Raw genomic sequence first — 15,566 nt, forward strand, 5'->3', positions numbered from 1 at the left:
CTGCCTCAATCTTGAAATCTATGTTCTCAGTTGTTTTTCCACCATTTTGATGTTATTTTTGCACTTTGACAACTCGGCACAGTGTACTGGAAATATTAATAGTGCAGAAAATATATCAGAGGCATTCAAAATAAAAGATATGCAAGAAATGCTATGGTTCTGGGGAATAATAACATGCTCAATAATATTGGAGAGAAAATAAATACTGTAAGTGGGGCAGCAAAATGCAAGAACAGTAAACAGTATTAGTCAGTTTTAGAGGAAAAGACGTCAAGACTTTGTCAAGAAAATCAGTGCTTGGGAAGTGTGACCCATGTACAATAACTGAGAGAATAATGAAGCAACATAGCTTGTTATTTTTTTCACCATTTCTTCTCTCCCTCTCCCCACCACCCCCCGCATTCATCTATCACCTGCCAGCTCACGTTCCACTTGCTCCTCCTACCCCATTATTCAGGCTCCTGCCCTGTTTCTTGGCAGTCTAAATGAAGGGTTTTGGCTGTCGATTTCCTTCTTTGGATACTGTCTGATCTGCTAAATTCCTCAACGTACTGTATGATATGCCGGGCTACACAATCTCTCCCCATAACAAGACCTCCAATCCAAACAACATCCAGGTGTATCTCCTCTGTCATTTCTCCAGCACAATTATATCTTTTCTCTGGTGTGGCAACCAGAATACACACAATTCTCCAAGTGCAGCGTTACCTACGCTTTATAGAGTCGCAATATAATGTCCCTACTCTTATATTACACGTCTGAACTTATGAAGGCAAGCACTTAATATGCCTTTGTCACAGAGTTATCAATCCCGGTTGCACTTTCAGAGATCAATGAACTTGAATCTCTATATCTCTCTGTTCATCAACATTCCCAAGTGGCCTTAGCATTTACTGTCATACATTTTTTTTTAAATACAGTGTTTTACATTTAATGAAAATTTGTTGGAAAAAATGCAATTATATCATGAAAGTGTATTGTTCAGATAGGATGTGGAATCGATGCCCCAACATGGATAACATCAGGGGTATTGCCAGTAATGGAGATTTAAGAGGATTTTAGCTAGACACATGAATATACATGGATTATATCATGTGCAAGTAGCAGAATTTTAGTTTTATTTGGGCATCAGATCTGGCACAGTCATTATGGGGCAACGACCTCTTCCTGTGCTGTCAGTTACCAAGCACTCCCACATTCACAGAATATGTTAGGTTGTCTCTATATCAGAATTCAAATTAGCAACCTACCTGAAATCAGATTTTTAGCACTCTGGCTTTCTGCTGACCACACATGTTTTTCAGTCCTCTTGCTGGGAGTGTCAAGTGTCTTAGCACATGTCAAAGGAGCAGAGTTCAGCTGTTGTTTAGTTTCAGAAGTACTAGCCTTTGTAGGGCTTTTTGCGCTGTCCTGGAAGTACAAATGATCTCTTCCTCTGAGGGGTATGGGAGAAGAGATCCAAAAAGAAAAGCCAAGAATAAATGGTTTGTTTATGAATTATGGCCCAAATGCAGGACTTCTAAACTTAATTATCTACAAAGACCATAATCACTAAATTATCTTCCAAGAACAGAAAAGTCTCATGATATTTTTCATACCAACACCTAAGTTTTTATTTCTATATTCTTTGTGACATTACTATCAATCAATTTTCCCTCCTGTTTGCTTAAACATTCAATACCACTTCCTCAGTTCAACTAGCTTTTTCAAGATGGAGCTTAGATGACTGAAAGGAGCTGCTCCTTCAGGCTTCCAGACTTCTTGTTGTTGATTCCCTTACTGAACACATTTCTTCATCTCACTGATTGTATAAACAAATTCTGTACTTTTATTTAAAATAATTGTACAGTTATCAGAATTTTTTCCAAAGCTAAAGATACTAAAAACACAAGCTGTGGTAAATTTAGAAGAAATATGTGGCTCCATCTTATTTGTAATGCAAAAAATCTTAAAGCACAATGTCACTTGTCACTATTGAAAGATTTCATTCAAAACATATAAATCTGAATATTTGTTTTGATGCTATTTACCTTGGAGTATTAGAAGTGCTACTTGACAAGGAATCCTTTCCACTTAAACTGGTTAAAGATAATTTACGAGGAGCAGAAAGTTCAGTGAGATTTTCTAAAGATCCAGTTCTTGAAGTATGTGCAGCTGCAGGACTTTGGACTGAGACACCACCGTCCACACTTGTGTCACTGGTTGGAATAGAACTGCCACTATCACAAGTATCAGTCAGAGATTCCAGAGCAAGTGATACCTTGAAGTCATGCCAATAACAAAGATGATTTTAATGGTTGGCAACAGTAACATTTTGATATACACAACAGGGCTTGCAGTGACATGGAGAAGCAAGCACTAAATAAAAAGGCATATTTTGAAAAAAATCTTTCGTATTTTCTTCTAATTTTCTGTGGAACTCTCTGCCTCCTCCAAGGTAGTGCATAGGATCAATCTGTTTTTGTCCACCTGATAGCTGGTGAGCCTGAGGTCAGCAGTGTGTAAATTACTGGAGGGGATTCTGAGAGTCAGGATTACTTGCATTTGAAACCCACTCCATTTGGACACAGGGAGAATGTCCAAGCTCCTTACAGACAGAGGTGGATTTTTACCCGGGTACCTCATCTTAACAGCATTGCTATAACCACGACCCTAAAGGTGCTGTCCCAAACATTAAGCCAAAGGGTCTTCTGGGCTGCAGAACTCTGTGACTCTACAATGTGAATTAGTTTGAAGTTAACATCTCATCCAGAAACACTCCAACAGTAGTGTCCTTCCTCAGCAGTATCCTCAAACTGCAGGCTAGATTTTCGTGCTCATCTCCCATGAATTCTGAACCCATGACTCTCTGATTTAGGAATCAATGCTACCAAATGGGTCACAGCTAATATTATAACCTATATTTATCACCCGCTAAGAACACTTTTATATATTTCTCGGTCTGAATTTATTTTATTATACTGATGAACAAACCCCACTCAATCCTAACTGCATTATAGAATCATTGATACTTACAGCACCAAACTTGGAGGATACATCACTGCTACATTCAATAATTCTATTTGTATGGGTTTTGACATTCCATTTACTCAACATGGTATCTTTTATAATAATCTTATTTGGCTTTTGCACTTTTTAACAATGTCAAGAGGATTTTCTCTCTCAATTAAGAAGGCAAGTTCCAGAGTTTCACCACTTCTTGTGTTTTATAGTGAAGAATATTTATTTCTTCACTATTGCTTCTATCTATTACTTTAAATCTACACATACTCTGTCAAAAGAAGTGGGTCCCTCCTGTTCACCCCGCTTAGGATGCTCAGTCTCATACAACTTGGTTAAAACTCAACTTGCTCTCTCCTCTCACAGCCCAGTTGCAACAGAAATTAGCCAAGCAAGTCCAAACACATTCAGTGTTAGGATGGTAACATATGGGTCATAAATTCACATTTAAATGTGAGAAATAAAATATTTGAGAATTACCCTAAACATATTTTTCATCTACCTAACTAGTCGTGTGCTTCATTATCGAGCTTAGGAGCAGTGGCAGATTAACTACCACCTGGGCCCTAAGCTGAGCTTTAGTAAGGCCCAACCCCCCCGGACCTTGACCCATCACAGGCCTGGGCTATACTTGATGTCCTTCGCTCCTGCCACAGGCCTGACTACCCCTGCCGCTCCTCACTCCCCACCCGTGGCCCAAGCCACCCCCACCGCCCATCGCTCCCCAGCGAGAGCCCGGCCACCTGGGTGCCACTCGCTACTGTCCTTTCATTTGCAGTACTGGCCATTGGTCAGACAGCCCCAGCCACACACTCCTCCTTTATTCACTTACCACAGACTGGACACTGTATTTTGGAACCCCCTCCTCATAAACACCGCAAATCTTCATGCAGCTGCCAGAACCACCCCAGCAGAAACCACTGCGCACATCACCTCGGCAACAGTGTGGCGCCGAGTCTGGCCAACAGTCACTGGCTTCGCCCGCGCAGAGTTGAGTTGTTCAAGTCATATCCAAGTCGCAACTACACCCTCAGCTCCTTTAGCGGAGATAAGGTGCTTTCTTGCCCTGGGATTTCTGAGTATTTCTGGTGGTCATGAAACTGGCCACTGTGCTGTTTGGCCTCAGTCACTTTTCAAAAGACAAGTACCCCTGGTTTCCTGAGTCTGGTTTGGCATCTTGAAGCCTTGATTGACAGGTGGACCCAGTACTAAAGTGAGCCCATTTTGACAAGTGGTTACATTGGTGTTCCAGTGGTTGTGACAGGCCCCCCCTTCCTTCCAGGCCCCAAAGTTTCAGCCTAATGGTTTATCTGCCATTGCTTATGTGGATCCAGTGCAGCCAGCTCTACAGTGGAAAGACTGGACGGAGATTGTCGGGGATCATTTCAATGAGTACCTTCACTCTGTACATTGCAACAGCAAGGATCTCCAAGTGGCCAGCCTCTTCAATTCCTTCCTTCCTCCAGCTCCCTGCCTCCTTCCCTTGGATTCTCAAAGCACCTATCAGCCCTTTGCCCACTTTCCCTATTACCTGTTCTCTCCTTCACCCTCCATCTGTATCAAGCCATCACCTGGAAACCTGTGCCCCTCCTCTCTCCGCCCCCTCCCCTACACCTCTTATTCAGACATTGGCTCCATTGTTGGTATTCTCAATGAAGGACTGAGGCCCAAAACGTCAGCTGTCTATTACTTTCTGCTGATGCTGCGTAGCCTGCTGAGTTCTTCCAGCACTTTTGTGTTTTGTTCTAGTTCCCCAGCATCTGCAGACTCCTTGTTGACCCCCACACACTAACATCATCACTAACATAGAATCAAACATCAAAAGTTTATTCCATACACAAGGTAAAATGACAGACAATAACTAAATTAATCAAATTCTATTTTTATCCATTGGTATTCTGAACAATTACACCACTTCATTCTGAGGATTGAAATTCACTATTTGGTCAGTGAAAATATGTAAATAGGAACAGCGGAAGTAGTAGAAAGGGCACCTTCTTCCTCTCACTACCCACCAGCAATGAAAACAACCACAAGATGTCAGAGCAGAATCAAGTCTGGTTTACTTATGGCTGATACATTTTTCCCTCTCAACTCTAATCTCCTGTCTTCTCTCCGTAACCTCTGACACCTTTACTAATCAAGAACCTATCAACCTCCATTTTAAATACACTTTTGTGCCAACAAATTAAAACAGACTCACCACCCTCTAGCTGAAGAAATCCCTCACCTCTGTTCTAAAGGGTCATCCTTTTATTCTGAAGCTGTGCCCTCTGGTCCTTGCCTCTCTCACTACTGGAAACACCTTCTCCATGTCCATTCCATCCAGGCGTTTCAATGAAATCACCCCTCATCCTTCAAAACTTTAGAAGCTTTCATAGTTTCTTCAGCTATTTCTTTCAGAACTCAGGGATGTAGCCTATCCAGTCCTGGTGACTTATTCAACTTCAGACCCTTCAACTTCCCAAACACCTTCTCCTTAGTAATGCCCACTGACTCAAATTTCTTGCATGTCATTGGTGAAGAATGACACAAAATTCTTATTCAGATTAACCACCAATTCTTTGTTCCCCACAACTATTTTTCCAGCTTTGACTCTTGTTTACTATTTATATACCTGAAAAAGAAATTTAGTATCATCTTTAATATTATTGACTACCTTACCTTCATATTTCATTTTTTCTCCTTTTTAGTTGCCTTCCGTTGGTTTATAAAATCTTCCAAATCTACTAATATTTGCAACACTGTCTGCCCTCTCCTTTGCTTTTATGCTGTCTTTGACTTCCCTTGTCAGCCACAGTTGCCTCATCCTCCCTTTAGAATGCTTTTTTGTTGGGATGAAATGATCCAGTATCTTCCGAATTACTTTCAGAAACTCCTGCCAATGCTGCTCTCGTTGGGTCTCTTTCCAATCAATTTTGACTAGCTCCTCTCTCATGCCTCTGCAGTTACCTTTACTCAAATTTAATACCAATAGGGGTGGCAGCCATGCTGGGTGGCTGAGCAGACAAGTTTCTCTGAACTCTCTGAGAAAATCCTCTAAAAGATGACCAAAAAGTGGTTTTAACAAAAAGTTTTCAACTACTAAAGTGTGGATACATCTAAAGATTAATATCGAAGAATTACTGGAAGATCCCACAGGAAGAAGCTCCAGCCTCACCAGTCGCCTAGACAGAAAGTGCGGGTGGAGATACCTCCTCCTCTCAGTCGACACCAATCTCTGAAACTCTGCTGCAAGAGATTGGAGGTCTGGGTCAGCGATTTACAAGTGTGGAGAATGCCATTAAAGAGCTTACCACTACGGTAAGAGACGTGGGTGAAGCTATTAATGATATAAATGACAGAGTGGACAAAGCCAAGAAAGATCTTGGCAAACACGATCATCAAATCGAAGAGCTAAAGAAAGAAGCTAAATAATACGCGACAGATAAGGAGCTTCTTTTGTACAAATTCGATCATATGGAGAACTTAGGTTGGAGGAATGTTGTGCGAATTGTTGGCCTGAGAAAAGATGCAGAAGGCATAGATGCCATGAAATTCTTTGAGACTTGGATCTCTCAAGTCCTTCACACCAATGAACTTGGCTTTTGAGTGCACATCAACAGAGGAGAATGGGGGAAGCCAGCCCTCAACTCGTTCTGGTGAGATTGTTGAGCTTCAAGGATGGAGAGATGATCCTGAGAATTGCTTATGAAAATACTCGAAACTCTGGTTCTCCCTTGAGATGGGACAATTCAGAGATCATGTTCTTCTAGGACTTCAGTAACACGGTGATTCAGAGAAGACAATTTGACGTGGTCAAGAGGCAACTCCAAGAAAAGAACTTTAAATATACAATGCTGCACCCAGCAACATTGAGAGTGGACATTTTCGATGGTAATAGAAGATATTTTAAATTGAAAGAAAAAGTGGAAGAGTTTATTTGACAACTATGAAGAGGATCAGCGAAGCCAACAGTAAATTCGATATTTCAGGACATAGTAAAGTTTTTTTTGTGTGGTGGTTGTCTTAATTTTTATGGCGAAATGTCAAAGTTTTATCCTATCTACGACTCGGGGAGTTCAGAGAATGGAAAGAAGGTCCTGAAGGTACAGAAGAGTACAACTCTGGCTTAAGGGGGGTGGGGTAATGGCATCAATGGGGGGGGGTGGGGGGGGGGGGGGAGACACTTTTCAAGATGGTGCTTTAGGGTGGGGTTCTTCTTCTTCTTTCTCCCTGAAGGCTTTCGCGGGCTTTTATTCATGGGCCTTGAGGACTTCCTGTCTACGTCACTTCCGGGGCAGAGGTTGTATGATTTTTAGGGTAAGGTCACAGATCATGAAACGGTTTACGTACTTGTATATTTGCACAGAATTTTTAATATGTTATTATGGATAAGTCATTGAATTTTATAACCTTTAATGTCAATGGTCTGAATGGAAAGGAATATTCATATTTTAAAAATGATAAAAGCTGACAAATTCAGGCGAATGTGGAGGGGGGGGGCATGTCTTCTCCTCCTCATTCAATTCGAAACCAGTGGGCGTGGCAATTTTGATTAATAAGAACGTTCCGATTGCTGTAGAAAATGTCTCCATGGACCAAGCAGGTAGATATGTAATGATAAATGGCAAACTTTACTCAGAATCGTGGATGTTAATTAATATTTATGCTCCAAATTATGACAACGAGGTTTTTATGAAGGACATATTTTTAAAAGAAGCAGAGGGAAGGAAAAATATATTGATCAGAGGGGACTTTAATTTTTGTTTGGATCTGATCCTAGAGAAATAGGCAACAAGAGCCAAGACAGCTAAATTAACTCTCTCATAAAGAAAGATTTAAACAATGGATGTATGGAGGCAGTCTAACCCTAAGGAGAGAGATTATTCATTTTATTCAAAAAAAACATGACTCACATGAATACATTTATTTTTGCTATCATCAGGCACTTTCAGGTGGCCAATTGCCCCACTTGTAAAGCCCCATATTTTGGCAATATGCAGCTGTTGGGAGGCCATGTGAATGTGCAGGAGGCGCTTGCAAGGCGAACTTTGTAACCCTCCTCCAAGTGGGATAATTGCTGGAGCACAGTGGCCTCCCCAGCCATCTGAATGCAGCCGTCTAAAAGCGGCTGCATTTGGGATGACAGTCAGCTGGTGAGCGCCTGACAGCTCCTCTCCCAGCTGCTCTTTCCCGGCGCAGGACATCGAGGCAGGGGCAGCTGACAGCTGACTGGGCTGTCAGCACGGAGACTGCGGGGCTAGAGCGGCCGGCGGGGGAGAACGGGGGCTGGAGCGGCCGGCGGGGGAGAACGGGGGCTGGAGCGGCCGGCGGGGGAGAACGGGGGCTGGAGCGGCCGGCGAGGGCTGACTGAAACAATGCCAGAACCCGACTCGAGCGCCGTACTCACCTGCCGGTCGCTCCAGCCTCCGTTCTCCCCCGCCGGCCGCTCCAGCCCCCGTTCTCCCCCGCCGGCCGCTCCAGCCCCCGTTCTCCCCCGCCGGCCGCTCCAGCCCCCGTTCTCCCCCGCCGGCCGCTCCAGCCCCCGTTCTCCCCCGCCGGCCGCTCCAGCCCCCGTTCTCCCCCGCCGGCCGCTCCAGCCCCCGTTCTCCCCCGCCGGCCGCTCCAGCCCCCGTTCTCCCCCGCCGGCCGCTCCAGCCCCCGTTCTCCCCCGCCGGCCGCTCCAGCCCCCGTTCTCCCCCGCCGGCCGCTCCAGCCCCCGTTCTCCCCCGCCGGCCGCTCCAGCCCCCGTTCTCCCCCGCCGGCCGCTCCAGCCCCCGTTCTCCCCCGCCGGCCGCTCCAGCCCCCGTTCTCCCCCGCCGGCCGCTCCAGCCCCCGTTCTCCCCCGCCGGCCGCTCCAGCCCCCGTTCTCCCCCGCCGGCCGCTCCAGCCCCCGTTCTCCCCCGCCGGCCGCTCCAGCCCCCGTTCTCCCCCGCCGGCCGCTCCAGCCCCCGTTCTCCCCCGCCGGCCGCTCCAGCCCCCGTTCTCCCCCGCCGGCCGCTCCAGCCCCCGTTCTCCCCCGCCGGCCGCTCCAGCCCCCGTTCTCCCCCGCCGGCCGCTCCAGCCCCCGTTCTCCCCCGCCGGCCGCTCCAGCCCCCGTTCTCCCCCGCCGGCCGCTCCAGCCCCCGTTCTCCCCCGCCGGCCGCTCCAGCCCCCGTTCTCCCCCGCCGGCCGCTCCAGCCCCCGTTCTCCCCCGCCCGCCGCTCCAGCCCCCGTTCTCCCCCGCCGGCCGCTCCAGCCCCCGTTCTCCCCGCCGGCCGCTCCAGCCCCCGTTCTCCCCCACCGGGGGTCAGAGCGATCAATGTAGGGACATTCCACGGGAGATGTCCCCGCACTGATAGCCTGCGTTGGCTGTCCCAGCTGACAGTCAGCCATCCGAACTTGACAGCTTAAGAGACAGGAGCTGGAGTGCACTCAGATGCGCATCCCAGTGCAGTTGTCCCTTCAGGTGGCCAGTGCCGTGCTTTTAGCACTGCCACCTGAACAGCAAATCAAGGGGCCGCTTTCTCTTCTTCAGGTGCATTCTTAGCGGAGAATACACCTGAAGAAGCCTATCAACTCTGAAAGATCGAGTAGTCAAAACTGAATACTTATTTAGGCTGCACTCAGATCACTTACCGCTTTCCCTGGTAATACAATTACTGGAGAAGCAGGAAAATAAATACAGGTGCCGATTAAATACAATGTTACGACAAAGGGAGGATTTTAAACAATTTATATGACAACAGATTAAACTTTTTTGTGAAATTCATTTGGGATCAATGGACAATAGCTTTCTAATATGGGTTACATTAAAGGCATATTTGAGAGGACAAATTTCATATATAAAAATGATTAAAAGAGAATTTAATGCAGAAATAAATAAATTGGAGATAGAAATAGGGAAATTAGAAAAGGAATATCAAAGGACAGGAAATAAAGACAAATATAAATCACTGGAAAATAAGAAAATCCAACACATTTTAAAAACATATAGAATAGGAAAGACTATAATAAATACAAAACAGAAATACTATGAATTGGGAGAAAGAGCGCATGACTGAAGTCTGAAGAATCAGCAAGAGCTATAAATGCTATATAAAAGGAAAATGACACGATTACATACAATCAAAAAGAGATAAATGAAACATTTCAACAATATTACAAAAATTTATATAAATCTGACTCACTAGGGGATGAGGCCAAAATAGATAAGTTGTAAGATGAAGTGGGACTGTCGAAGTTGAATGATGAGGACAGACAGGAATTAGATTTACAATTTACCAGGGAAGAAACTGAAAAAACACTGGGGACTCTTCAAGCTAACAATGCCCCAGATGGATTTCTGGATGAGTTTTATAAAAAATTTAAAGGGCTGTTAATGCTCCTGTTTATGGATGTAGTAGAACAAGCAGTGAAAACCCAGAAATTATTGGATTCCTTCACAATGGCAATTACTTACCCTTATCAGCAACTGGTTATTCATTCTGTGGAAGAACACAGCTCTAACATGCTGCAACAATTAGCAATTTCTGCAAAAATTTTGGTTACCGGTATTTACTTTATCAAATAAAATGATTATTAAATATAATTTATCTTGCCCAATGCCAACTATGTCATAATATCTAATCAAGAATATCACTTCTAACCTGAAGTTCTCCAAGTTTCTCCGAGGTGGGTGACATCACTGTGAAAAATCCACAAATTCCACAAGTGGCGGACAGCTGCGATATTCCATTGATTTGAACTCGGCCAATGGGAAGATGGTCAGCTTTTGTCATCACCTCCAATACTAGAACTCCCATATCTATCATGTAAAGAATTGAACAAAATACCATGTCAATTTAAATCAATCTTTCTCCAATGAACTAATCAGGAAATGAAAAATACACAGAAAAAACGCAACTTGTTTCTCAAGCCAAATCTTTCAGTGGTGTACTGCAGCATCACCTAAATCTATAATCACCATTACCAAAAGAACAAGAGTCAAATAGTTCCAGAGTACCTAAACTTGCAAGACATCATCCGGACTTGAAAATATCTAAGATTATTAAATGCTGGTCAATATTCTAAAACACTTCCCTCCAAAGCATTTCTTCAAGGACCATTGTAGTTCAAGAAAGGGATAACAATTAATTTTAGGCATCAACATCTACATTCCACAAGAGAATTTAAAAAAAAAACAATTATTTCATTAGTGCCTCCAAATTTTGAGACACCCTCATGCAATGCTGCAGTCCTTTTGAATAAGGAATTGTTACGAGCCCAGAGAACCCCAAACCCCAGCAGAAATAGAAATTCACCAAGACAAATGGTTATTTAAACAAAAGTTGTTTTAATTATCTTTAAACATGAAAACAAAATCAAACTTTAACTTATCACTATTGACTTAACTAACCTAACACCCTTCTAATTCTAAGCGCACGTACATGTAGTGTGTGTGTAAGTTCAGAAAAGTTATTTGGTTCACAGTCCAATCTCTCTTCTCATTCCTGCAAGTTCACTGGTTGCAGGCAATTCTTATACTGTGCACAGAATTTAACATTTATAAAGTTCACCAGGCTTTGGTGCTTGAAAGGTAAATGGTTACTGTTTAGGAAGGTTCTTGTTGGGTTTCAGAGAGAGATTTGTTGTTCCAGGACACCCAGAACTGATTTACTTCCATCAGCCACTTCAGTGTCTTGCCAAAGAAACTTGGCCCTGTGTGTGTCTCTCTCTCACTCTCTCACACATACACAGAAAAAACCTGACTCTCTCTGCTTGCAAAACCACATGACCTTCTTAGAACAGCAAGTTCCACTGCAAACAATCTGCGGTTCCGACAAGCTCTTTCATCGGTTGCCTTTTTGTAAACAACAATCCATTAATGAAGTCTCTTGGGCACTCTCCAAAGCTTCTGCAAACACTGTTGGCCTCAACCTGTCTAGCATGGGGCAGAGCTCCAGTATTTTAAATAAGATCTGTTTTAAAGTGTTTGTATGTGACCACCACTAACAAACCCTGCCCCAATTTATCTCCCAAAAACATAACTATATACTGTCACAGAATGCTAATTTATTTCCAAATTAAAAGAAGAAAGACCCTGTCCTTGATGAGATTGGGTTCAGGAAGTGGTGTCCAAAGTCTGTTTTAGGAAGCTGTTTGAGAAACCCAAGTCACTAACTGCAAAGGATTTTACAGATGGTACACACAGTAGTTCCTGTTCCTTGGTAATGGAGGGAATTAATGCACATGGTGGTGGTGATGGGGTACCAATCAAATGAATTGTTGTTTCCTTTAATAGCATTCAACTTCTTGCTTTGTTGGAATTCCAATTACCCAGAAAGGTATAGGACATTCTATTATTCTTCTGTCTTCTGCTATGTAAATGGTGAAGGGGTTTTGGGGTGCCTTAAGTTGGATATTGACCTGCTCTTTATAAGCATGATTGTTCATCAAACACCGTCAGGAAACTGACAGCGATGACGATGAATGGACTGGTTCTGGTCAGAGGAAGTAATGATTTTGCAAAATATGGCCCAAATTGTAGTTGCCACATTAACCACAAATGGCTTTAAAATGGCCAGGACTCTCTGCAAGTAAGCATGAATTGTTCAGTTATCCAAGAAGCTATGCATGGAATCATCAGTTTTATCCCCTTATCAGTTCTTTTCATGGCAGGAAGGTCACTGATGAAGCAGCTGAAGATAATTGGGTCCAGGACTCTACTCTGAGGAACAAATGACTCTAACAATCTCAACAAAATGACTCCAGCCACTATTTTGTTTTTCCTTTGATGTCCATTAATTGTGCTTTTTACCAGTGCTCCTTGATGCCACACTCAATCAAGTACTGCCTTGATATCAAGGGCAATTACTTTCATCTCACCTCTACAATTCAGCTTTACAATCAATGTTTGGATCATGGTTGATATAACATTTGGATCTGAATAATCTTGGTAAAGCTCAAATCAGACAAGAGTGAACAGATTTTTGGTGAATAAGCATTAGCCATGTCATTTTCCATCACTTTGTTGATCAAAGAGTAGTGTGATTAGCCAGATTTGATTCATTCTAATTTTGGTGGAAAATAACATATGCAGGCAATTAAAAATAGATATTTTTAAATTGTGGGTATTGCAGGCAAGGAAAGTATTTATGAAGAAAAAAAAACGAAAGTCTTCAGATACTGTGACTGAAGTAAAAACACAATGCTGGAGAAACTCGGCAGGTAACAGTGTACAGTACTTTAGCAGCTGTAAAATGGAGGAACAACACTTGATTTTACATCTAAGCACTCTCCAACTGGATGACATTAACATCAACTTCTCTGGTTTCTCCTAACCTATTCTCCATTCTTCCCCCTCCCCCCCCACCCCCTTCCCTTTGTCTTCTTTCTCCTAGCTCTCCACCCCTTTCCCTCTCTATTCCCAGAGTCATCCCTCCTCCCCCTGCTTGCTGCTGTGCTCTTCCTCCCTCACCTCTTGCCTTCAGAACCATGCTCCTTCTCAAACACCCCCCCTCCCTCCACCACCATTTTGTTTGGGCGCCTGCTGACATTTTCCCCCACTTTGATGAAGTGCTCAATTCCATTGGTTATGCTCATTTATCTTTGCTCTATAAAGTACACCCTTTGGCCTGCTGAAGTTCTCCAGCATTTTTAAAATTAGAGCCATCCATCTCCCCATTCCCCTGCTTATTTGTCTGCAACCTGTCGTCTCCGACGTGCCCATCAACTCTAGTGTTGGTGGGTGGAGAATTAATTTCCAGTAGCCAGCTAATCTACTAACCAGTATGTCTTTGGGATACAAGAGAAAATGGGAGCACCAGATGAAGTTACAGTCATGTGAGAATGTGCAAATTCCACATACACGGAACTTTCAGTCAGGTTCAAACATAGGCTATTGGAGCCAATACTGCAGCAGCATTAACTGCTGTCTCATCCAGAACGTGTCAGAACATAAAACATTAAAGCATAGCCCACAATGTTGTGCTGACCTACATACACCTAAAAAAAACCCTCCTAAACTCATAACCCTCTTTCTTTATCCATGTGCCTCTTAAATGCTCCTATTATTCCAGCCTCCACCACCCTGGCAATGCATTCCAGGCACCAACAATTCTCTATGTAAAAATCTTACCCCTGATGTCTTCCCTAAACCTTGCTCCGTTCACTTTGTACAGATGTCCTCTGGTGTTTGTTACTCCTGCCCTGAGATAAAGGTGCTGACTATGCATCTTATCTATCTCTCATAATCTTGTAGACCTCCATTAAGTCATCTCTCATTCTTCTTCACTCCAAAGAGAAAAGCCCCAGTATGGGAACTGCTTTGGAATATCTCAGCTGAAAGCATAGCTGCTTCTGAATACGTCTTTGGAACTCTATTAGGTATGTTGTCTACTCCCATAGCTTTTTATTGATTCCTGTGTTCTCAGCCATTTCTTCATTCAAGTAAATTGAATCAAATTTGGTGGGAATATTGAGAGTAATCAGAAATAGATAAACCAGCGCAACACTTCCAGTTGTGTACTGTTGCAAAAGCACTCACATGTTCAGCCCTGCTACTGAGAATGGTGATGTTCTTGGTGCTTTTGCCTCCCATTTACTTGTACTCCACCACTAAGGTCTAGCTTATACATTATTTTAACATGGTGTCATTAGACTCAACACCCAATTTTATTTGAACGGTTATACAGATCTTAATCATATTCTGCAGGACAAACATTAGTGTAATTTACAGATATAGTTAAATAATTGATTATGCTTGCAACTAACCTGCAAGGTAAGAAGTGAGCTGTCTTGATCCACAATGAACTGCATATCGAGCAGTGGTTTTCATGGATTTTGGTTCAGCATGTGAAGAATCCTTTGGGCGAAACAAAGTGCCATTGGAAGTTTCACCCCACCAACGTAGTCTAACAAGAGGGGCAACTGGAGGTTTGGGAATGATCCACAAAATTTTACTGACTGTTATCCTTAAAAAACATCGAACCTGACCTTCAACAAGTGGTGGCAGGGTTGTAGATGGTAGGACATCACTTATTCCTGTAAGCAAAATTAAAGTTATCATGACTTGAAGGTCCATGTTTTCTGAGGAAACTCATGATTTTATTAGTTTCAAACTAAATATTATGAGTATTCTTCAATAATTTTAAATTGAAGAAGTAATTTCCCACAGAAGAACCTGTTGCCCTGTAACAAATATTGTCATTCCTAGTTTAAATATTTCTCAGCAGAAAGGATTTCATGGCAAATGCCACAAAGTAAAATTCCAATGATTACATATGTCAATGTGGAAGATGAATGAAAAATGAATTATAAATGTCACAATATTAAAATATTGTAAGTGTATCAAAATATATATACTTAAATACAATGATACTGAAAGCAAAACAGTTTTTACACCATGTTGATAACCATTTTGGGGATGGGAGGGAAACTAGTCAAAATTAATGATATTTGGACTGAAAGGAAAATGTAAAAATTTAGAAACATATTTCATATCTTGTAATTTTTGCTTCTTATCAACACTAATAATATTAGACACACAAATGGTAACATAGGCGAGTGGAATGGAGAGGAATAATAGCAAGAAAATACATGACAAGAATGGCAATGCAACCCAA

The 15,566-nt window shown here is 42.8% G+C and overlaps 1 protein-coding gene across 6 annotated transcripts in view; it reads right to left on the bottom strand.

Moving 5' to 3' along the window:
• c2cd3 (C2 domain containing 3 centriole elongation regulator) overlaps window positions 1-15,566 on the bottom strand; it is a 187,502-nt gene that overhangs the window by 162,671 nt on the left and 9,265 nt on the right. For all 6 annotated transcript variants that reach the window (XM_069891824.1, XM_069891821.1, XM_069891820.1 and 3 more), the window contains 4 exons: window positions 14,716-14,985; window positions 10,611-10,768; window positions 2,031-2,260; window positions 1,251-1,435 (listed from right to left, as the gene is read on the bottom strand). In XM_069891824.1, coding sequence (XP_069747925.1) covers window positions 1,251-1,435; window positions 2,031-2,260; window positions 10,611-10,768; window positions 14,716-14,985 — 843 coding nt within the window. The remainder of the gene's footprint in view (window positions 1-1,250; window positions 1,436-2,030; window positions 2,261-10,610; window positions 10,769-14,715; window positions 14,986-15,566) is intronic.

The sequence above is a fragment of the Narcine bancroftii genome, chromosome 7 (assembly GCF_036971445.1).
Source record: "Narcine bancroftii isolate sNarBan1 chromosome 7, sNarBan1.hap1, whole genome shotgun sequence".
Taxonomy (NCBI): domain Eukaryota; kingdom Metazoa; phylum Chordata; class Chondrichthyes; order Torpediniformes; family Narcinidae; genus Narcine; species Narcine bancroftii.